General features: G+C 38.4%; 2 protein-coding genes across 2 annotated transcripts in view; both read right to left on the bottom strand.

The window, feature by feature from the left end:
- Positions 1-2176, bottom strand: part of LOC139370002 (uncharacterized) — a 39179-nt gene extending 37003 nt beyond the window's left edge. The window contains exons 1-2 of the mRNA XM_071109280.1: positions 2087-2176; positions 114-260 (exon numbers count right to left, since the gene is read on the bottom strand). Of these exons, the coding sequence (XP_070965381.1) occupies positions 114-254 (141 nt within the window). The 5' untranslated portion in view covers positions 255-260; positions 2087-2176. The remainder of the gene's footprint in view (positions 1-113; positions 261-2086) is intronic.
- A 692-nt stretch (positions 2177-2868) lies between these two features.
- LOC139370001 (uncharacterized) lies at positions 2869-23121 on the bottom strand. The gene is made up of 46 exons (XM_071109278.1): positions 23052-23121; positions 22842-22960; positions 22450-22626; positions 22302-22333; positions 22096-22193; positions 21775-21796; positions 21253-21337; positions 20684-20830; positions 20245-20456; positions 19680-19780; positions 19341-19459; positions 19068-19244; positions 18926-18957; positions 18689-18786; positions 18380-18401; positions 17858-17942; positions 17289-17435; positions 16850-17061; positions 16395-16495; positions 16055-16173; positions 15782-15958; positions 15646-15677; positions 15425-15522; positions 15293-15315; positions 14591-14612; positions 14444-14471; positions 14251-14335; positions 13966-14112; positions 13541-13752; positions 12411-12511; positions 12201-12319; positions 11809-11985; positions 11661-11692; positions 11456-11553; positions 11319-11347; positions 11133-11154; positions 10986-11013; positions 10612-10696; positions 10048-10194; positions 8488-8699; positions 7780-7880; positions 6526-6644; positions 6133-6309; positions 6005-6036; positions 3154-3251; positions 2869-2939 (listed from the first exon to the last, which is right to left on the bottom strand). Exons 1-46 carry the CDS (start codon positions 23119-23121, stop codon positions 2869-2871), a joined length of 4647 nt encoding a protein of 1548 aa, XP_070965379.1.
- Positions 23122-23666: the final 545 nt, after the last annotated feature.

Below are 23666 nucleotides of genomic sequence, written 5' to 3'. Positions count from 1 at the left end.
CAACCAAAGAAAAGCCAGATCAATAGAGGAGACCTACATACAGTAATAATTAGTCAATACGTTTATATGTACAGTTTAAGTGTGATATGAATAGATAAAGCGTTTTATCTCACGGTGTTGGAGAAGAGATCCAGGGCTGAGTTCAGGACCACCGAGACCTTAGAGAAGAACAGTTTCCAGATCTGTGCTGAGTGGCTGGTGTTACCAGACAGCTTACACTTCAACAGGCTCACCAAGTTTTCCGATGTCAACATAGACAGCTGGAGGGTAAAGAAGGTACAGAAAGAGAAAAAACATGTACAAAATCATATAATATATGTAATATATATATAATAATAATAATATATAATAATAATATATAATAATAATAATAATATATAATAATAATATATAATAATAATAATAATATATAATAATAATATATAATAATAATATATAATAATAATATATAATAATAATAATAATATATAATAATAATATATAATAATAATAATAATATATAATAATAATATATAATAATAATATATAATAATAATATATAATAATAATATATAATAATAATAATAATATATAATAATAATATATAATAATAATAATAATATATAATAATAATATATAATAATAATAATAATATATAATAATAATAATAATAATATATAATAATAATATATAATAATAATATATAATAATAATATATAATAATAATATAATAATAATAATAATATATAATAATAATATATAATAATAATATATAATAATAATATAATATAATATATAATAATAATAATATATAATAATAATATATAATAATAATATATAATATATAATAATAATATATAATAATAATATATAATATATAATAATAATATATAATATATAATAATAATATATAATAATAATATATAATAATAATATATAATAATAATATATAATAATAATATATAATATATAATAATAATATATAATATATAATATATAATAATAATATATAATAATAATATATAATAATAATATATAATATATAATAATAATATATAATAATAATATATAATAATAATATATAATATATAATAATAATATATAATAATATATATAATATATAATAATAATATATAATAATAATATAATAATAATATATAATAATAATATATAATAATAATAATAATATATAATAATAATATATAATAATAATATATAATATATAATACTATAATAATATATATATATAATATATAATAATAATATATAATATATATATAATAATAATATATAATATATAATACTAATAATAATATATAATATATAATATATAATAATAATATATAATATATAATAATAATATATAATATATAATAATAATATATAATAATAATATATAATATATACTAATAATATATAATAATAATATATAATAATAATATATAATAATAATATATAATATATAATATATAATAATAATATATAATAATAATATATAATATATAATAATAATATATAATAATAATATATAATATATAATAATAATAATAATATATAATATATAATATATAATAATAATATATAATATATAATAATAATATATACTATATAATATATAATAATAATATATAATAATAATATATAATAATAATATATAATATATAATAATAATAATAATATATAATATATCTAATAATATATAATAATAATATATAATAATAATATATAATAATAATATATAATAATAATATATAATAATAATATATAATAATAATAATAATATATAATAATAATATATAATAATAATATATAATATATAATAATAATATATAATAATAATATATAATATATAATAATAATATATAATAATAATATATAATAATATATAATAATAATATATAATAATAATATATAATAATAATAATACATCGCTTTTCAAGGACCGAGAGAAGCTTTACAGTAGAGAGCAAAGAAACCAGAAAACAAACAAAAAGTCAGATCAAATCAAAAAACAAGAACATCTGTGTCACTTCTGCGGTTGTTCAACTAGAAAAACAACTAAAAAAAATTGAACAGAAACGTGACAGAAGTGAAGAATTCTTCGTACCGAGCCACAAGCGTAAACATCGACGCCGAAATCACAGAGGACTCCGCTGATCTGCCTGTTGTCAAGGCGACCCTGTAGAGCAGTGCTGAAGGAATCAACAGCAGATATTCAGATGGTTGTTGGAAAGGTGATGGAAAGAGGAGATGTGATGGAAAGAGGAGATGTGATGGAAAGAGGAGATGTGATGGAAAGAGGAGATGTGATGGAAAGAGGAGATGTGATGGAAAGAGGAGATGTGATGGAAAGAGGAGATGTGATGGAAAGAGGAGATGTGATGGAAAGAGGAGATGTGATGGAAAGAGGAGATGTGATGGAAAGAGGAGATGTGATAGAAAGAGGAGATGTGATGGAAAGAGGAGATGTGATAGAAAGAGGAGATGTGAAAAGCAGCATTAGAAAAGGATTGAGACCATGTCACCAATTAACGCAAATTAACAGATGTTGTTTTTTTGTGTTTAAATGTTTAAAAACAAAAACACAAAACTAACAGAAGCGAACAGAAATGATCTTTGAATAACTCACCTGTTGACACCAGCACAAACTTTTGTCTCTGTAAACAATACGTAACGAACAATTAGTTATTTCTGAATAATAATCAATGGAATGCAAGGAATTATTGATCACTATGAAATCAATTGAATAATATAATAATCAATGTTTGGTGAATTAATATATATATATATATATCACACAATATATCGTACCATTAACTGGGGTGACATTGCACTGAGGGAAAGATGAGATATAATGAGTTCCAATCTGCTTTGCAGTGTCCAGATAAATCACACAGTCACATCAGCCTGTAAGACAGAACTCAAACAGATACTCACCTCTCCACTGTATACAATGCAACCTGTGAGGGGACAATGAAATGTGTAAGATGTCAGGCAGTAATGGTGATTCTTCATAACATGTTTAACATGAAAGAACAAACAACAAAATATAGGCCAGAATACTCTGGAACCAATACGGTGCTCCCTAAGGGTCCTGTTCAAAAGTATTGCACGACACAGGAAATAGACTCAGCCAATTGAATCCAGTGTTGTTGATTAAAACCCGTCTCTCACCTGATGGGACGGTCTGTAGTAAAGCCGTCTTGCTGGAGGTGAGGGCGGACTCTATCTCCATGGTAACAGTGGGTACGGCCTGGTCCAGTCTGGCGAAACTAAATAAACAACAACAACAGGAGAGTTTTTAAGTTCTATTTTTACATGAGTATATCCCAAATGGCACCCTATTCCCTACATAGTGCATTACTTTTGACCAGAGCCCTATTGACCCTGGTTAAAAGTAGTGCACTATGTAGGGAATAGGTTGCCATTTCCGACACAAAATTGGTCATTCATGGGATGTCCTCATGGGATGTCCTCACGTGGAAGAGATGCAGTTGTCATTAGAAACATCTATGGTAGGGAGTCCAATCAAAAACGCATCTTTTGACCAATGGGTAAAATAATTGTGGAGATACGCCTTTAACAAAAACAATGGTCAAAACCTCATGTGCAGATGAAGTTGGAGGTTTACATACACTTAGGTTGGAGTCATTAAATCTCGTTTTTCAACCACTCCACAAATGTCTTGTTAAAAATGTCATCTCTTAGAGACGTACCCAGAGAGACTCACAGCTGTAATCACTACCAATCCAGGTGTGTAAAGCTCTTAGAGACCCAGAGAGACTCACAGCTGTAATCACTACCAATCCAGGTGTGTAAAGCTCTTAGAGACCCAGAGAGACTCACAGCTGTAATCACTACCAATCCAGGTGTGTAAAGCTCTTAGAGACCCAGAGAGACTCACAGCTGTAATCATTACCAATCCAGGTGTGTAAAGCTCTTAGAGACCCAGAGAGACTCACAGCTGTAATCACTACCAATCCAGGCGTGTAAAGCTCTTAGAGACCCAGAGAGACTCACAGCTGTAATCACTACCAATCCAGGTGTGTAAAGCTCTTAGAGACCCAGAGAGACTCACAGCTGTAATCACTACCAATCCAGGCGTGTAAAGCTCGTAGAGACCCAGAGAGACTCACAGCTGTAATCACTACCAATCCAGGTGTGTAAAGCTCTTAGAGACCCAGAGAGACTCACAGCTGTAATCACTACCAATCCAGGCGTGTAAAGCTCTTAGAAACTCACAGCTGTAATCACTACCAATCCAGGTGTGTAAAGCTCTTAGAGACCCAGAAAGACTCACAGCTGTAATCACTACCAATCCAGGTGTGTAAAGCTCTGAGAGACGTACCCAGAAAGACTCACAGCTGTAATCACTACCAATCCAGGTGTGTAAAGCTCTTAGAGACGTACCCAGAGAGACTCACAGCTGTAATCACTACCAATCCAGGTGTGTAAAGCTCTGAGAGACGTACCCAGAAAGACTCACAGCTGTAATCACTACCAATCCAGGTGTGTAAAGCTCTTAGAGACGTACCCAGAGAGACTCACAGCTGTAATCACTACCAATCCAGGTGTGTAAAGCTCTTAGAGACGTACCCAGAGAGACTCACAGCTGTAATCACTACCAATCCAGGTGTGTAAAGCTCTTAGAGACGTACCCAGAGAGACTCACAGCTGTAATCACTACCAATCCAGGTGTGTAAAGCTCTGAGAGACGTACCCAGAGAGACTCACAGCTGTAATCACTACCAATCCAGGTGTGTAAAGCTCTTAGAGACCCAGAGAGACTCACAGCTGTAATCACTACCAATCCAGGTGTGTAAAGCTCTTAGAGACCCAGAGAGACTCACAGCTGTAATCACTACCAATCCAGGTGTGTAAAGCTCAGGTGTGTAAAGCTCTTAAGACCCAGAGAGACTCACAGCTGTAATCACTACCAATCCAGGCGTGTAAAGCTCTTAGAGACCCAGAGAGACTCACAGCTGTAATCACTACCAATCCAGGTGTGTAAAGCTCTGAGAGACGTACCCAGAGACTCACAGCTGTAATCACTACCAATCCAGGTGTGTAAAGCTCTTAGAGACCCAGAGAGACTCACAGCTGTAATCACTACCAATCCAGGTGTGTAAAGCTCTTAGAGACGTACCCAGAGAGACTCACAGCTGTAATCACTACCAATCCAGGTGTGTAAAGCTCTTAGAGACCCAGAGAGACTCACAGCTGTAATCACTACCAATCCAGGTGTGTAAAGCTCTTAGAGACGTACCCAGAGAGACTCACAGCTGTAATCACTACCAATCCAGGTGTGTAAAGCTCTTAGAGACCCAGAGAGACTCACAGCTGTAATCACTACCAATCCAGGTGTGTAAAGCTCTTAGAGACCCAGAGAGACTCACAGCTGTAATCACTACCAATCCAGGTGTGTAAAGCTCTTAGAGACCCAGAGAGACTCACAGCTGTAATCACTACCAATCCAGGTGTGTAAAGCTCTTAGAGACCCAGAGAGACTCACAGCTGTAATCACTACCAATCCAGGTGTGTAAAGCTCTTAGAGACCCAGAGAGACTCACAGCTGTAATCACTACCAAAGGTGATTCTAACATGTATTGGCTCAGAGGGGTTGAATACTTATCTAATCAAGATACTGTATATCAGTGTTTTATTTTTCATCATTTTTGGGGGGACAAATGTTGGAATTTTTTCATCCGCTTTGACATTAGAGTATTTTGTGCAGATCGTTGACAGAAAAAAAATGAAATCTATTTTAAATTCCACTTTGTAACACAACAAAATGTGTGAATCCTTTCTGAAGACACTGTATTAGGTTACAAACCTGTTTGGAAATAATGTTAATTATACATTAGAGAAAGACCCCACTGAATGATTCAGAATAGAAAGAATCATATTTGTTTTGGTAAAATGTTTTTCGTAACATAAGGAAGATACATTTTATCACCGAAACACGTTTTCACCCATTCTGAGCAGAGTGGGTGGACACCCTATCTATGGGTACAGTACTACTTACATGATCTTGTAGGAGGCACAAGGGATATTTTCCTAAAGACAGAAAAAGGTTAAGGTTAGTATTTGGTTTGAATCCATGATTATCTGTAAGACTGTATTTTTGTAGACAAGGACAGAAGAGAGATGTACCTGTTTGGTCAGGCTGACAAGTTGTTGCAAGAACTCAGGGAGTCTCCTCTCCTTTGGTGACTCTGTCAGGTAGTCAAACACTGTGTTGATGATGACAGCTTTCCCTGGAAGCCCAGGAAGTGGCAACACCACCAGCTCTGCAGTCTGCTTTGGAGAGAGAACCTCCAGGGATGACAACTGGAAGGGAGGAGACAAGAAGGTTATCAAACCTAATAAACCAAAAATACAATTTCCCTATCAGATGAGTCAAAAACATACATGTTTCTGATATAGAGACTCAGGTTTCTATAAAAAAAAATCCATATAGGGCATCAAAACACCCCTTTAACACATTACAAGGACAAATATCTATGCATAATTGTGATGGCGTAGTCGGCAGAAAGCGAGACGTACAGGAGAGAAGTCTGTGTTGAGTTTCAACAGGTCGCTGAGGGACACCAGGACTGAAAACCGCCCCAGGTTCTTCTGCAGCCAGTCCACACTGTTGTTAGAGTTGGACACACAGCCAGAGTCTGGAGAGAAGAGGGGTTATTAACATACAGACATAAACATCAAAACACAAGCATTCAATTGGTCGAAACCAAATGTGCAGGTCTACATTGTAGAATGTTTTTATATATCACTAACTATAAACAGGAAGATGAGCATGCAATAAAATGCAAATTAATTACTTAAAAATCATACAATGTGATTTTCTGGATTTTTGTTTTAGATTTCGTCTCTCACAGTTGAAGTGGACCTATGATAAAAATTACAGACCTCTACATGCTTTGTAAGTAGGGAAACCTGCAAAATCGGCAGTGTATCAAATACTTATTCTCCCCACTGTATATGCATATTATACAGCCTTAGACTCAGCTGGCCCCTCCCCAGATTTAGTGTTAAATGCTCTACAACAAAGCTTTCTTAGTGTCCAACTAGCTGTCTCTACCCTCTACACTCAACCTTGTTCTGAACACCTCCAAAACAAAGGTCATGTGGGTTGGTAAGAAGAATGCCTCTCTTCCCACAGGTGTGATTACTACCTCTGAGGGTTTAGAGCTTGAGGTAGTCACCTCATACAAGTACTTGGGAGTATGGCTAGACGGTGCACTGTCCTTCTCTCAGCACATATCAAAGCTGCAGGCTAAAGTTAAATCTAGACTTGGTTTCCTCTATTGTAATCACTCCTCTTTCACCCCACCTGCCAAACTAACCCTGATTCAGATGACCATCCTACCCATGCTAGATTACGGAGACGTCATTTATAGATCAGGAGGTAAGGGTGCTCTCGAGGGGCTAGATGTTCTTTACCATTCGGCCATCAGATTTGCCACCAATGCTCCTTACAGGACACTTCACCGCACTCTATACTCCTCTGTAAACTGGTCATCTCTATATACCTGTCGCAAGACACACTGTGTTGTCTCCCTTGTTGTGATGAGTGTTTTGTCCTATATTTATATTGTATTTATTTGTTATTTTTAATCCCAGGCCCCCGTCCCCGCAGGAGGCCTTTTGCCTTTTGGTGGGCCGTCATTGTAAATAAGAGTTTGTTCTGAACTGACTCGTTAAATAAAAGTTCAATAAAAAAGATAATAAACAACTCATGAAAAAAACATTGTGACAGCTGATCAAAAAACAAACATCCAATCAGCTGATGATTACCTGATGTGGGTCGAGACAGGAAGGGGACGACCAGCTCCTTCAGAACCAGCTGCTGCTGCTCTAGGTTCATGTGATCAAACTGGGCTCCAAACTCCTTCACCCTGAAAGTTGTAGAAAACATCTCAAGAGTGATCAATGAAAACAGGATGTAACTTAGCTCAATTTCAAATCTCATAGCAACGGGTTTGAATACTTATTTAAATAAAGTATTTCTGTTTTTGCTTTGTCGTCGTGGGTTATCCTGTGTAGAGTGATGAGGAAGAAGTCGAAATGCTTTTCCGAATGTCACTGAATATCTTAGGAGGATTTATCAATATGGGGACACATCATTATGAGGACCTAATACCTACATTATGAGGACCTAATACCTACATTATGAGGACCTAATACCTACATTATGAGGACCTAATACCTACATTATGAGGACCTAATACCTACATTATGAGGACCTAATACCTACATTATGAGGACCTAATACCTACATTTTGAGGACCTAATACCTACATTATGAGGACCTAATACCTACATTATGAGGACCTAATACCTACATTATGAGGACCTACTACCTACATTATGAGGACCTAATACCTACATTATGAGGACCTAATACCTGTGTTACAAGGATCTAACTTTGTGAGGACCCAAGGGCTGCTTTATGACAACCTGACACACTAAGAAAGGCCCTAAACCGAAATAGTAACCACTTACACAGCTTGGTAAGAGTCACAGCTGAGGTTCTTGGTGCTGAGGCAGTGCAGAAACCCTCCTGATGCAGACGGCAGGAACGCTCTCAGACGCCCAGAGAACCACTTCCTGATGACATCACTGTCTCTCAGCTGACCCTCAGTCAGTCTGTTGACCCGGATCTCTCCAATCACATCCAGCGCCTGGGATACTGCTGGGCCAATCACAGGCTTGGACTGCGGAGGAAGAGATGTGATTGGTGAGAACTTCCAAGATGGAGTCTTTGTATGCTACTTCTATATTAAAAGGCGTTGGTTAACCTTGGAGTTAGCATACTTTATTCTATGGCTAATAGAGATGTAACGATTCACCAATAAGCATTGGTTCCCTGTTCAAATGTTTAAGATACTAAGTGCATCGGTCCGTGGGAGCCCAAACCGATCCAAATGATATATGCATCGGTCAGAAAACCGATTGGAAAGTGACGAATCACTGGTTCACTCATGTGTTTATTCATATTGTTTTATTCTGAAAATACCTCTTATCTGTTGTGACTGAATTGATGCGTCCTCTCCTTCAGTTCAGAAGCCGATCCAACTATCCCTGTTCTAACAGATGCATCTACACTTTCAGCATTCAGATGCTTGTAAAATGGCTTCTTTTTTTTTGTGACCAATCATAGGCTTTACTTTTTTTTTGTGACCAATCATAGGCTTTACTTTTTTTTGTGACCAATCATAGGCTTTACTGGTTGAGTGACAACAAATGTAATTTTCTGGGTCATTGTGACCAAATCCATTGTAGACAACTGTGTTTTACTTGAGTTGTGTAGCCTACCGGACTGGGGTTTTCAATCATTCAGATTTGATTTAGATTCTTCAGGTTAATAGTGTTGGTTGTTTTGCTTTAAACAAGTCAGTGTATTTGGTTAGATTTTTTAAAACGTTTTTTAAAAATGTAACCGTTATTTAACTAGGCAAGTCAATTAAGAACAATTTCTTATTTACAATGACAGCCTAACGGGGAACAGTGGGTTACAAGTCTTGTTCAGGGGCAGAACGACAGATTTTTACCTTGTCAGCTCGGGGATTTGATTCAGCAACCTTTCGGTTACCTTTCGGTTACTTGGCAGGTAGCCCACTAGGCTACCTGCCACCCCTACACTCTACCCACTAGGCTACCTGCCACCCCTACACTCTAACCACTAGGCTACCTGCCACCCCTACACTCTAACCACTAGGCTACCTGCCACCCCAATGTTAATCAGTGGGTGATGTCAGATAAAAAGTTTGGGCCAAAAAGCATAAATTGCCACCATCCCTAATCTGATAGTGGGATGGTAGATGCTCAGTCTGCCCTGTGGCTCTCTCAGGTGTCCACACACACTGTACGGTCACTCAGCTTAGAGAAGTCATCCCATCAGCAGCAGATATTCATTTAAAATGGAAAATGAATGTGTTCATGAAAACAAATTGTGCAATTCAATTCGTTCTATGAACCTATACACCACATCCTTACCGAAACGTTTCCAAATATATTTGGAAACTCTCGGATTAGCCACAATGTTTTCAGAATCAGACGTACCTGGTTGGAGAGAAGTACAAGAGCCTGATCCAGAACTGCAGAAGCTTTAGTGAATAACAGCTTCCAGGTCTCTTTGGAGTCTGTGTTGTTCTCTGACAGTTTACATTTCAGCAGTGTGACCAGGTTCTCAGCTGTGAGGTCTTTCAACTGAAGAAAAAAGAAGTATTTTAGCCACTATAACTACTTCCATTGCATGTTCATTTTTAAGGAGTGCAGCAGGTGCACTCCCACTCCGATCTTATGTTTCTTTTTGCTAATGAAGAGGTAGAACAGTTTTGGAACGACAAGGGAGATAGGGAGGGGGTCAAAGGGCAGTGGGTCAGTGGGTGACTCCATGCCGACTCTGACAATAACGACACATGGGTGCCGTGGTAACTGCTGGACCAAACAAGTCACTTTCCATTGTACTTCAAATAAACCACCAGTGAATGATTATAATGAATTAAAATGTTAAGTTGAGTTTATTTTCTGTGACTCGTAAACACAGAAAGCCAAAGGCTATAAGCACAAAGCCAGTGATATATAAGTACAAACATGATTGTCTCAAGACAGTTCAACCCAGACCTGTGAGCAGGCGTATTGTTTGATACTGAAGTCACATAGACGTCCCGTCGAGATCCCAGAGTCCAAGAGCTGTTGTAGAGCCGAGCTATAACACGGGTAAGACAGAAGTATCAGTGTCAAACTCACAACCAACTCTCACAATCAGGATCCGCGTGTTTCAATCATTTGGATGGAAAAGGTTTGCAGAATTCTGGGAAGTTTCCCAAAATGACCACCTTTTCAGAAAAACAGTTTGGAAGATTCCAGATAACTTGATTATTTCCTCCTTATTCTTTACATCTTCCAACCAATAATAAATATATATATATATGAATTTTGGGACAGTTACAAGAATGTTGCAACCCTAGTCTGGTCTGAATAATGTCTTACTGTACCTGTCAACTCCGGCACAGACTCTTGTTGCTGAGAGAGATAAAAAGAAAAATAAGGATACAGAACATTTGATATTGGATTAAATGTGCAGTTCTGGGATAAAGAATGGGGGTTCAGTATCAAGTTGTTGTTTCCTAAACTAAATTTACCATTGTGTGATGACACTGGACACTAGAAAAAAAAGAGAGACAAAATAATAATTAAGGAAAGTCTCTGAGAAGAGTCGTACTGTTGTCCATTCCTCCTATGTTCAGTTCAGGGTAATTATAAGAAGCATAAAGAACAATGTTCTTTCACAATCTGGAAACATTTTTATGATACATGAACTGACTTGCCTGTTGGTTAACTGGTACCAGAGAACAATCTATTCACATGAAAACAAAATACAAAGAGATTAAATTGAGTTAAAAAAAAAAGAATAAAAATTATATCTGGAATCTGATTTGAGAAAAAGACAGCGCTCCTGACTCACCCATTGGTGCAGATTCTGTGAGGTCATAAACACTGGCCCAGATGATTGGCTCCATCTCTTGAGGCAACGCTGACATGGCTTGGTACAGCCTCACAAAACTGTGGAAAACAAAACAATGTCATTTAAAAGATTGGTCTCTTTAATCTTTTCTAGATCCGCATATCATGGATCGCCTAATCAACCTATTGTCTCAAGTTTGACTTACATGGTCTGGTACACCGTGCAGCCGACTGGAGTCTGGGGAGAGGATAGAAGTTAACATCAACATATTGAAGCAAGTCTACAATGTTTTTTTCAGTTAACTCAAAGACAGCTTTACAAGTTGGTTTACTAATAATCTTTGGGATCATTACCACCACAGACAGCCTGGAAAGGTGGTACAGGAACTCAGGGAGTCTCCTCTCCTTTGGTGACTTAGACAGGAAGTCAAACACTGTGTTGATGATGACATCTTTCCCTGGAAGACCAGGAAGAGGCAACACCACCAGCTCTGCTGTCTGCTTTGGAGAGAGAACCTCCAGGGCTGACAACTGGAAGGAGAAAGGTGGAAAGAGAGAGATTGTAATGTTCAAAACACCTTCTCCAACATCAAAAAACTGACATTTTAACCTGGGTGAACGGATCTGTGAGAACATTACTGATGTACAGACTTAACTAGAATACTTTACAACCCATTTATTGTGTCCTTAGTAAAATATATGTATGTATAAACAAAGTGGCGTAGTCGGCAGAAAGTGAGACGTACAGGAGAGAAGTCTGTGTTGAGTTTCAACAGGTCGCTGAGGGACACCAGGACTGAAAACCGCCCCAAGTTCTTCTGCAGCCAGGCCACACTGCTGTTAGAGTTGGACACACAGCCAGAGTCTGTAGGGAGGAGACCAATTGGTTAAGTTCAAAGATTAAATGAAGATGAGGAACAGTTTGCTGCTTTTACTCTAGTTGCTATCTTCTATACCTGAGGAGTTTTTGGTCAGGAAGGGCTGGATGAAGTATTTGACCAGCAGCTCTTGTCTCATCTGGTCCATTTGGTCAAATTGATTGCTGAACTCCCTCAGTCTGTGAGAAAGGAAATATAAATCATTAAGGCTCTAGATACGAGGTCCGTGCGGGACCTCTACCGGGAGCATCTTCCTAGAAATGTTGCTCTAGCGTTTGAACGGTTTGAGCAGGACCCGATAGAAGGGAAGAGGACGACTGCGACAGAATCTGCTCAGAATGACTGGAGAAAATGAATTGAAAGCAATGATGACCTTTTCTTCTGCACAGAAGATCAGGCACATTTAATGCCTAAAGATCTTCACTGGTGTTTTCCTGACCTTTCCAATACATTTCTGCTGCATTTCCAACACTTTAAACCACACTTCCTTCTGACTGAAATTTGGCATTACCCCAATTAGACATTTCAACTGTAATATTTAGTGCTTCTGACTGAAATTTGGCATTACCCAATGAGACATTTCAACTGTGATATTTAGTGCTTCTGACTGAAATTTGGCATTACCCCAATTAGACATTTCAACTGTGATATTTAGTGCTTCTGACTGAAATTTGGCATTACCCAATTAGACATTTCAACTGTGATATTTAGTGCTTTCATTGAGGTAATGGCAATAAGGTACACTTCTAATGATTCATCAAATACTATATTGACATGTGTTTCAGATACCACTAGATGTTCTTAAATAGAGAATGAAAAAGCTTGATGAAAACAAATGATGTGTTAGGGCAGTAAATATCCTTGAGAAAACACTTAGTTTCTAGAGGGTTAACCCTCTGGGCGCGACATCCTTAATGGTGGGTTAACCCCTGACCCCTGACCCCAACCCATGATTTCTCCCCTTGTGTTTGACCTAGAAATATCCAAGAAATTGTATTGGATTCCTCTCAGTCAGCTGAACGCACCAATATCTGCTACTAATTGCTGGGACAAACAGAGTCCCCTCTCGAGGGGTATTGTCAAGACGACATGATATATAAAATATTATTTGACATACCACTGTCAAATGTTGTATAGCTAAAGAGGACCTAAATTATGAGGACCTAAATTATGAGGACCTAGTGTTACGAGGCGGTTGTAAAACATACATCTGTTGATACGAGTCACAGCTGAGGTTCTTGGTGCTGAGGCAGTGCAGAAACACTCCTGATGCAGACGGCAGGAACGCTCTCAGACGGCCAGAGAACCACTTCCTGATGACATCACTGTCTCTCAGCTGATCCTCAGTCAGTCTGTTGACCCGGATCTCTCCAATCACATCGAGCGCCTGGGATACTGCTGGACCAATGACAGGTTTGGACTGGGGAGGAAGAGGTCGGTCATTCCATAACAGAACAACAGGGCCACGTTCGGTTGCAAAACGCTCTCGAACGTTGCAGATAGAAAACCATGAATAGAACCGCCGTGATTCCTACATACTGTAGCATATTCCTATGTGAACTTTCCAAAACGTTGCGTCCTGCTGAACGCGCCCCACACATTTAAGGAACGTTGATCTACTGTATATTCTCACCATATTGGAGAACATGTCCAGAGCTTGGTCTAAGACAGAGGTCAGTTTGGTGAGGAGAACCTTCCACGTCTCTTTAGAGTGAGAGGAGTTGCCGGGCAGGTTACATCTCAGAAGAGACACCAGGTGTTCTGCAGTGAAGTCTTTCAGCTTCGAGAGAGAAGAAAAGATGATATATGGAGTCAATGAATGAATACATGCAGAGGGTTTTCTCTACCTTGGTGTATCTCCACAGTATCTCTTTGTCTCTCATCCACTAGAATCACGGCTGTAGTGGAAAAATCTCACCGATGCACAGGCATACTCCTCCAGGGTAAAGGTACAGGACACGTTCGCTGTATTTGATGTCGCCAAATAACTTTGTAGCGAATCACTGTAGAAGAATCAAACAGAACAAACGGTCATATCACTGATCACCATAAGAGTTTTCTAAATGGATTAAGACCAGGTAGATCTAAGATACAGGTGATTAACTTGTTACCTGGCATTTCCTTCACAGACTCTGGTATCTGCAGGTGACCAGGAGAGAAAAAGAGACATACATGTTTAGATTTAGACTCTCATGCGGCAATATATATACGATACAGCAGGTATCACATCTGTTGTTGCTGTCAGAGAAAACACTTACCGTTCGCTGGTGTTATTGGACACTGAAAAAGACAGAAGATATTATATTACAAAGGTATCAATAATACTAGGCAATTTCATTACAGTAGTCAATTACAGTAGTTAATTACAGTAGGTACATTACTTTTTGACAGTGGTCAATTACAGTAGTTACATTACTTCATTACAGTAGTCAATTACAGTAGTAAGTTTACCTCATTACAGTAGTCAATTACAGTAGTTACATTACTTCATTACAGTAGTCAATTACAGTAGTTACATTACTTCATTACAGTAGTCAATTACAGTAGTTACATTACTTCATTACAGTAGTCAATTACAGTAGTTACATTGCTTCATTACAGTAGTCAATTACAGTAGTTACATTACTTCATTACAGTAGTCAATTACAGTAGTTCCATTACTTCATTACAGTAGTCAATTACAGTAGTTACATTACTTCATTACAGTAGTCAATTAGAGTAGTTACATTACTTAATTACAGTAGTCAATTGCAGTAGTTACATTACCTCATTACAGCAGTCAATTACAGTAGTTACATTACCTCATTACAGCAGTCAATTATAGTAGTTACATTACTTCATTGCAACAGTCAATTACAGTAGTTACATTACTTCATTACAGTAGTCAATTACAGTAGTTACATTACTTCATTACAGTAGTCAATGAAAGATATAATAACAAAAAATAAATACATTCTCACCTTCATATTCATCGGCAAGCAATCTGTCAACAAAAGTTAGAAAACGCATTGAAAAATAGTCAGTCGATATATTGTTTTTAGTAATCTTATTCGTGGTAAAATAGTCAACGTGGTTAATGAAGGACGACTGACCTTCTGGAGCGGTCTGCATCAGGTTGTCTATAATGGCCTGTATAACTGGCTCCGTCTCTGGAGGTGCAGACGGTAAGGCCTGGTACAGACGCTCAAAGCTGAGACAGACACAGACAAACGGACATGTCAAAGTGTAGTAGTGGTGCTTTGTGGTTTTACAAGGTCATTAAGATAAAAAAAACGACCTCTTCATCGTTAAGACTTCTGTTGAATCCACTTACATGGTCTTAAAGCTGTCACATGGTAGCATCATCTGAAAAAGACATCAATATAACATCAATATAACAACAAGATAAAGTATCAATATCAGTTGAGAAACAAGTTAGAACTTGTGTTTACTAATGCACAAAGTGTTACCTCTTCAGAGAGCCTGACGAGGTGGTACAGGAACTCAGGGAGTCTCCTCTCCTTTGGTGACTCGGTCAGGTAGTCAAACACTGTGTTGACGATGACATCTTTCCCTGGAAGACCAGGAAGAGGCAACACCACTAGCTCTGCTGTCTGTTTTGGAGAGAGAACCTCCAGGGCTGACAACTGGAAGGAGAGGAGACAAGAAGGTTATCAATACTTGGTAAGGACAAATATCTACGAATAATCATTGTGGCGTAGTCGGCAGAAAACGAGACGTACAGGAGAGAAGTCTGTGTTGAGATTCAACAGGTTCCCGAGGGACACAAGAACTGAGAACGGCCCCAAGTTCTTCTGCAGCCAGTCCACACTGCTGTTAGAGTTGGACACACAGCCAGAGTCTGGAGAGAAGGGGGATTATTAACATACAGACATAAACATCAAAACACAAACATGCGAAAGGCCTAAACCTATCCAAATTCGCAGGTCTACATTGTGTAATGTTTTTATATGTCATCACCAACTATAAAAAATACAAAATTATTGAAAAAACATTGTGATATACTTGAAAAACGAACCAATCAACAATTCAAAAACAAACATGCAATCAGATGATGATTACCTGATGTGGGTCGAGACAGGAAGGGGACGACCAGCTCCTTCAGAACCAGCTGCTGCTGCTCTAGGTTCATGTGATCAAACTGGGCTCCAAACTCCTTCACCCTGAAAGTAATACGTGAGTAATGTCTATAAGTTATAAGGACCTAACATTTAGGGGACATAACATTATGAGGACCTAATACCTACATTATGAGGACCTAATACCTACATTATGAGGACCTAATAGCTACATTATGAGGACCTAATACCTACATTATGAGGACCTAATACCTACATTATGAGGACCTAATACCTACATTATGACCTACTACCTACATTATGAGGACCTACTACCTACATTATGAGGACCTAATACCTACATTATGAGGACCTAATACCTACATTATGAGGACCTAACACCTAACTTTGTGAGGACCTGACACACTAAGGCCCTAAACCGAAATAGTAACCACTTACACAGCTTGGTAAGAGTCACAGCTGAGGTTCTTGGTGCTGAGGCAGTGCAGAAACCCTCCTGATGCAGATGGCAGAAACACTCTCAGACGCCCAGAGAACAACTTCCTGATGACATCACTGTCTCTCAGCTGATCCTCAGTCAGTCTGTTGACCCTGATCTCTCCAATCACATCCAGCACCTGGGATAGTGCTGGGCCAATTACAGGCTCAGACTGGGGAGGAAGAGGTGTGGTTGGTTACTTCAAGGTTTGGCAAACCCTGACCCGATACACCACATACTTACTTGAACTTTAACCTCAAACTAGGCCAACCCTAAACCATTCCTGGCCTTGAACACAATTGTTAAATTGTTATGCTCTATTCGGAAACTCTAGGGCTGAGAAATTGGTTAAGTCGACATTGGTAAGGACACCCGCAATGTTTTCAGAATCAGGCGTACCTGGTTGGAGAGAAGTACAAGAGCCTGATCCAGAACTGCAGAAGCTTTAGTGAATAACAGCTTCCAGGTCTCTTTGGAGTCTGTGTTGTTCTCTGATAGTTTACATTTCAGCAGTGTGACCAGGTTCTCAGCTTTGAGGTCTTTCAGCTATGGAAAAAGATAAGTCCTTTAGCCACTAATACTTCTTCCATACTTCTTCCATTGCACATTGTTTCAACCTTTTAGGGAGGGAGGCAGTCCTAGTCCTTTGTGATGTTTTTTTTTACTTTATTGAAGAGATGGTCAAGTGCAGGAAAGACGGAGGGTGAGTCAAAGGGCTGTGGGACGGATTTGAACCGACTCTGACATACATGACACGTGTGCCGGGGTCAGCGACTGTAACTGCTCGACCACACGTCACTTTCCACTGTAGTTAACATAAACCACCAGTGAATGTTTATAACTAATCCAAATGTTAAATGTAGTGTTTTTTTCTGTGACTCGTAAACACAGAAAGCCAAAGGCTATAAGCACAAAGCCAGTGATATATAAGTACAAACATGATTGTCTCAAGACAGTTCAACCCAGACCTGTGAGCAGGCGTATTGTTTAATGCTGAAGTCACATAGACGTCCCGGCGAGATCCCAGAGTCCAAGAGCTGTTGTAGAGCCCAGCTATAACACGGGTAAGACAGAAGTATCAGTGTCAAACTCACAACCAACACTCACAATTAGGATCCGTGTGTTTCAATCATTTGGATGGACTAGGTTTGCAAAATTCTGGGAAGTTTCCCAAAACGCCCAACTTTTCAGAAAAACTTTTTGGAAAATTCCAGATAACTTGATTATTTCCTCCTTATTCTTTACATCTTTCAACCAAGAATAAAAAAAAATATATATGAATTTTGGGACAATTACAATAATGTTGCAACCCTAGTCTGGTCTGAATAATGTCTTACTGTACCTGTCAACTCCGGCACAGTCTCTTGTTGCTGAGAGAGATAAAAATACAAAATAAGGATACAGAACATTTGATATTGGATTAAATGTGCAGTTCTGGGATAAAGAATGGGGGTTCAGTATCAAGTTGTTGTTTACTAAACTACATTTACCATTGTGCGATGACACTGGACACTGGAAACAAGAGAGACAAAATAATAATTAAGGAAAGTCTCTGAGAGGAGTCTTACTGTTGTCCATTCCTCCTATGTTCAGTTCAGGGTAATATAAGAAGCATAAAGAACAATGTTCTTTCACAATCTGGAAACATTTTTATGATACATGAACTGACTTGCCTGTTGGTTAACTGGTACCAGAGAACAATCTATCCACATGAAAACAAAATACAAAGAGATTAAATTGAGTAAAAAAAATAAAATAATAATAATATCTGGAATCTGATTTGAGAAAAAGACACTCACCCATTGGTGAAGATTCTGTGAGGTCATAAAGACTGGCCCAGATGATTGGCTCCATTTCTTGAGGCAACGCTGACATGGCTTGGTACAGCCTCACAAAGCTGTGGAAAACAAAAACAATGTCATTTAAAATATTGGTATCTTTAATCTTTTCACATGAACATAGAGAATATTTATGCAATTAATAGATCCGCATATCATGGATCGCCTAATCAACCTATTGTCTCAAGTTTGACTTACATGGTCTGGTAGACCGTGCAGTTGACTGGAGTCTGGGGAGAGGATAGAAGTTAACATCTACATATTGAAGCAAGACTACAATGTTTTTTTAACTCAAAGACAGCTTTACAAGGTGTTTACTAATAATCTTTGGGGTCATTACCACCACAGACAGCCTGGAAAGGTGGTACAGGAACTCAGGGAGTCTCCTCTCCTTTGGTGACTTAGACAGGAAGTCAAACACTGTGTTGATGATGACATCTTTCCCTGGAAGACCAGGAAGAGGCAACACCACCAGCTCTGCTGTCTGCTTTGGAGAGAGAACCTCCAGGGCTGACAACTGGAAGGAGAGGAGACAAGAAGGTTATCAATACTTGATAAGGACAAATATCTACGAATAATCATTGTGGCGTAGTCGGCAGAAAACGAGACGTACAGGAGAGAAGTCTGTGTTGAGATTCAACAGGTTCCCGAGGGACACAAGAACTGAGAACGGCCCCAAGTTCTTCTGCAGCCAGTCCACACTGCTGTTAGAGTTGGACACACAGCCAGAGTCTGGAGAGAAGGGGATTATTAACATACAGACATAAACATCAAAACACAAACATGCGAATGGCCTAAACCTATCCAAATTCGCAGGTCTACGTTGTGTAATGTTTTTATATGTCATCACCAACTATAAAAAATAAAAAATTATTGAAAAAACATTGTGATATACTTGAAAAACTAACCAATCAACAATTCAAAAACAAACATGCAATCAGATGATGATTACCTGATGTGGGTCGAGACAGGAAGGGGGCGACCAGCTCCTTCAGAACCAGCTGCTGCTGCTCTAGGTTCATGTGATCAAACTGGGCTCCAAACTCCTTCACCCTGAAAGTGATACGTGAGTAATGTGTATAAGTTATAAGGACCTAACATTTAGGGGACATAACATTATGAGGACCTAATACCTACATTATGAGGACCTAATACCTACATTATGAGGACCTAATAGCTACATTATGAGGACCTAATACCTACATTATGAGGACCTAATACCTACATTATGAGGACCTAATACCTACATTATGACCTACTACCTACATTATGAGGACCTACTACCTACATTATGAGGACCTAATACCTACATTATGAGGACCTAATACCTAAATTATGAGGACCTACTACCTACATTATGAGGACCTAATACCTACATTATGAGGACCTAATACCTACATTATGAGGACCTAATACCTACATTATGAGGACCTAATATCTACATTATGAGGACCTAACACCTAACTTTGTGAGGACCTGACACACTAAGGCCCTAAACCCAAATAGTAACCACTTACACAGCTTGGTAAGAGTCACAGCTGAGGTTCTTGGTGCTGAGGCAGTGCAGAAACCCTCCTGATGCAGATGGCAGAAACACTCTCAGACGCCCAGAGAACAACTTCCTGATGACATCACTGTCTCTCAGCTGATCCTCAGTCAGTCTGTTGACCCTGATCTCTCCAATCACATCCAGCACCTGGGATAGTGCTGGGCCAATCACAGGCTCAGACTGGGGAGGAAGAGGTGTGGTTGGTTACTTCAAGGTTTGGCAAACCCTGACCCGATACACCACATACTTACTTGAACTTTAACCTCAAACTAGGCCAACCCTAAACCATTCCTGGCCTTGAACACAATTGTTAAATTGTTATGCTCTATTCGGAAACTCTAGGGCTGAGAAATTGGTTAAGTCGACATTGGTAAGGACACCCGCAATGTTTTCAGAATCAGGCGTACCTGGTTGGAGAGAAGTACAAGAGCCTGATCCAGAACTGCAGAAGCTTTAGTGAATAACAGCTTCCAGGTCTCTTTGGAGTCTGTGTTGTTCTCTGATAGTTTACATTTCAGCAGTGTGACCAGGTTCTCAGCTTTGAGGTCTTTCAGCTGTGGAAAAAGATAAGTCCTTTAGCCACTAATACTTCTTCCATACTTCTTCCATTGCACATTGTTTCAACCTTTTAGGGAGGGAGGCAGTCCTAGTCCTTTGTGATGTTTTTTTTTACTTTATTGAAGAGATGGTCAAGTGCAGGAAAGACGGAGGGTGAGTCAAAGGGCTGTGGGACGGATTTGAACCGACTCTGACATACATGACACGTGTGCCGGGGTCAGCGGCTGTAACTGCTCGACCACACGTCACTTTCCACTGTAGTTAACATAAACCACCAGTGAATGTTTATAACTAATCCAAATGTTAAATGTAGTTTTTTTTTCTGTGACTCGTAAAAACAGAAAGCCAAAGGCTATAAGCACAAAGCCAGTGATATATAAGTACAAACATGATTGTCGCAAGACAGTTCAACCCAGACCTGTGAGCAGGCGTATTGTTTGATGCTGAAGTCACATAGACGTCCCGTCGAGATCCCAGAGTCCAAGAGCTGTTGTAGAGCCGAGCTTTAACACGGGTAAGACAGAAGTATCAGTGTCAAACTCACAACCAACTCTCACAATTAGGATCCGTGTGTTTCAATCATTTGGATGGACTAGGTTTGCAAAATCCTGGGAAGTTTCCCAAAACGCCCAACTTTTCAGAAAAACAGTTTGGAAGATTCCAGATAACTTGATTATTTCCTCCTTATTCTTTACATCTTCCAACCAAGAATAAAACATATATATATATGAATTTTGGGACAATTACAAGAATGTTGCAACCCTAGTCTGGTCTGAATAATGTCTTACTGTACCTGTCAACTCCGACACAGACTCTTGTTGCTGAGAGAGATAAAATACAAAATAAGGATACAGAATATTTGATATTGGATTAAATGTGCAGTTCTGGGATAAATAATGGGGGTTCAGTATCAAGTTGTTGTTTACTAAACTACATTTACCATTGTGCGATGACACTGGACACTAGAAAAAAAGAGAGACAAAATAATAATTAAGGAAAGTCTCTGAGAAGAGTCGTACTGTTGTCCATTCCTCCTATGTTCAGTTCAGGGTAATATAAGAAGCATAAAGAACAATGTTCTTTCACAATCTGGAAACATTTTTATGATACATGAACTGACTTGCCTGTTGGTTAACTGGTACCAGAGAACAATCTATTCACATGAAAACAAAGTACAAAGAGATTAAATTGAGTAAAAAAAATGTAAAAAAAAAATATATCTGGAATCTGATTTGAGAAAAAGACAGTGCTCCTGACTCACCCATTGGTGCAGATTCTGTGAGGTCATAAACACTGGCCCATATTATTGGCTCCATCTCTTGAGGCAACGCTGACATGGCTTGGTACAGCCTCACAAAACTGTGGAAAACAAAAACAATGTCATTTAAAAGATTGGTCTCTTTAATATTTTCTAGATCCGCATATCATGGATCGCCTAATCAACCTATTGTCTCAAGTTTGACTTACATGGTCTGGTACACCGTGCAGCCGACTGGAGTCTGGGGAGAGGATAGAAGTTAACATCACCATAATGAAGCAAGACTACAATGTTTTTTTCAGTTAACTCAAAGACAGCTTTACAAGTTGGTTTACTAATAATCTTTGGGATCATTACCACCACAGACAGCCTGGAAAGGTGGTACAGGAACTCAGGGAGTCTCCTCTCCTTTGGTGACTTAGACAGGAAGTCAAACACTGTGTTGATGATGACATCTTTCCCTGGAAGACCAGGAAGAGGCAACACCACCAGCTCTGCTGTCTGCTTTGGAGAGAGAACCTCCAGGTCTGACAACTGGAAGGAGAGAGGTGGAAAGAGAGAGATTGTAATGTTCAAAACACCTCCTCCAACATCAAAAAACTGACATTTTAACCTGGGTGAACGGATCTGTGAAAACATTACTGATGTACAGACTTAACTAGAATACTTTACAACCCATTTATTGTGTCCTTAATAAAATATATGTATGCATAAACAAAGTGGCGTAGTCGGCAGAAAACGAGACGTACAGGAGAGAAGTCTGTGTTGAGTTTCAACAGGTCGCTGAGGGACACCAGGACTGAAAACCGCCCCAAGTTCTTCTGCAGCCAGTCCACACTGCTGTTAGAGTTGGACACACAGCCAGAGTCTGGAGGGAGGAGACCGATTGGTTAAGTTCAAAGATTAAATGAAGATGAGGAACAGTTTGCTGCTTTTACTCTAGTTGCTATCTTCCACACCTGAGGAGTTTTTGGTCAGGAAGGTCTGGATGAAGTATTTGACCACCAGCTCTTGTCTCATCTGGTCCATCTGGTCAAATTGATTGCTGAACTCCCTCAGTCTGTGAGAAAGGAAATATAAATCACTAAGGCTCTAGATACGAGGTTCGTGCGGGACCTCTGCCGGGAGCATCTTCCTAGAAATGTTGCTCTAGCGTTTGAACGGTTTGAGCAGGACCCGATAGAAGGGAAGAGGACGACTGCGACAGAATCTGCTCAGAATGACTGGAGAAAATGAATTGAAAGCAATGATGACCTTTTCTTCTGCACAGAAGATCAGGCACATTTTTTGCCTAAAGATCTTCCCTGATGTTTTCCTGACCTTTCCAATACATTTCTGCTGCATTTCCAACACTTTAAACCACACTTCCTTCTGACTGAAATTTGGCATTACCCAATTAGACATTTAAACTGTGATATTTAGTGCTTTCATTGAGGTAATGGCAATAAGGTACACTTCTAATGTTTCATCAAATACTATATTGACATGTGTTTCAGATACCACTAGATGTTCTTAAATAGAGAATGAAAAAGCTTGATGAAAACAAATGATATGTTAGGGCAGTAAATATCCTT

This window comes from Oncorhynchus clarkii, chromosome 17 (genome assembly GCF_045791955.1).
Source record: "Oncorhynchus clarkii lewisi isolate Uvic-CL-2024 chromosome 17, UVic_Ocla_1.0, whole genome shotgun sequence".
Taxonomy (NCBI): Eukaryota; Metazoa; Chordata; class Actinopteri; order Salmoniformes; family Salmonidae; genus Oncorhynchus; species Oncorhynchus clarkii.
This window is presented reverse-complemented; position numbering and strand designations above follow the sequence as displayed.

Bases quoted from the DNA above. Each gene is read 5' to 3' on its own strand.
- LOC139370001 (XM_071109278.1), bottom strand. From the start codon at position 23,121: ATGGACCAGATGAGACAAGAGCTGGTGGTCAAATACTTCATCCAGACC. The intron at 22,334-22,449 runs GTAATGATCCCA...TCCTCTCCCCAG, and splicing joins TTTCCAGGCTGTCTGTGGTG to ACTCCAGTCGGCTGCACGGT. The intron at 10,195-10,611 runs GTCTGGGTTGAA...TTTTTTCTTCAG, and splicing joins AACAATACGCCTGCTCACAG to TTGAAAGACCTCACAGCTGA.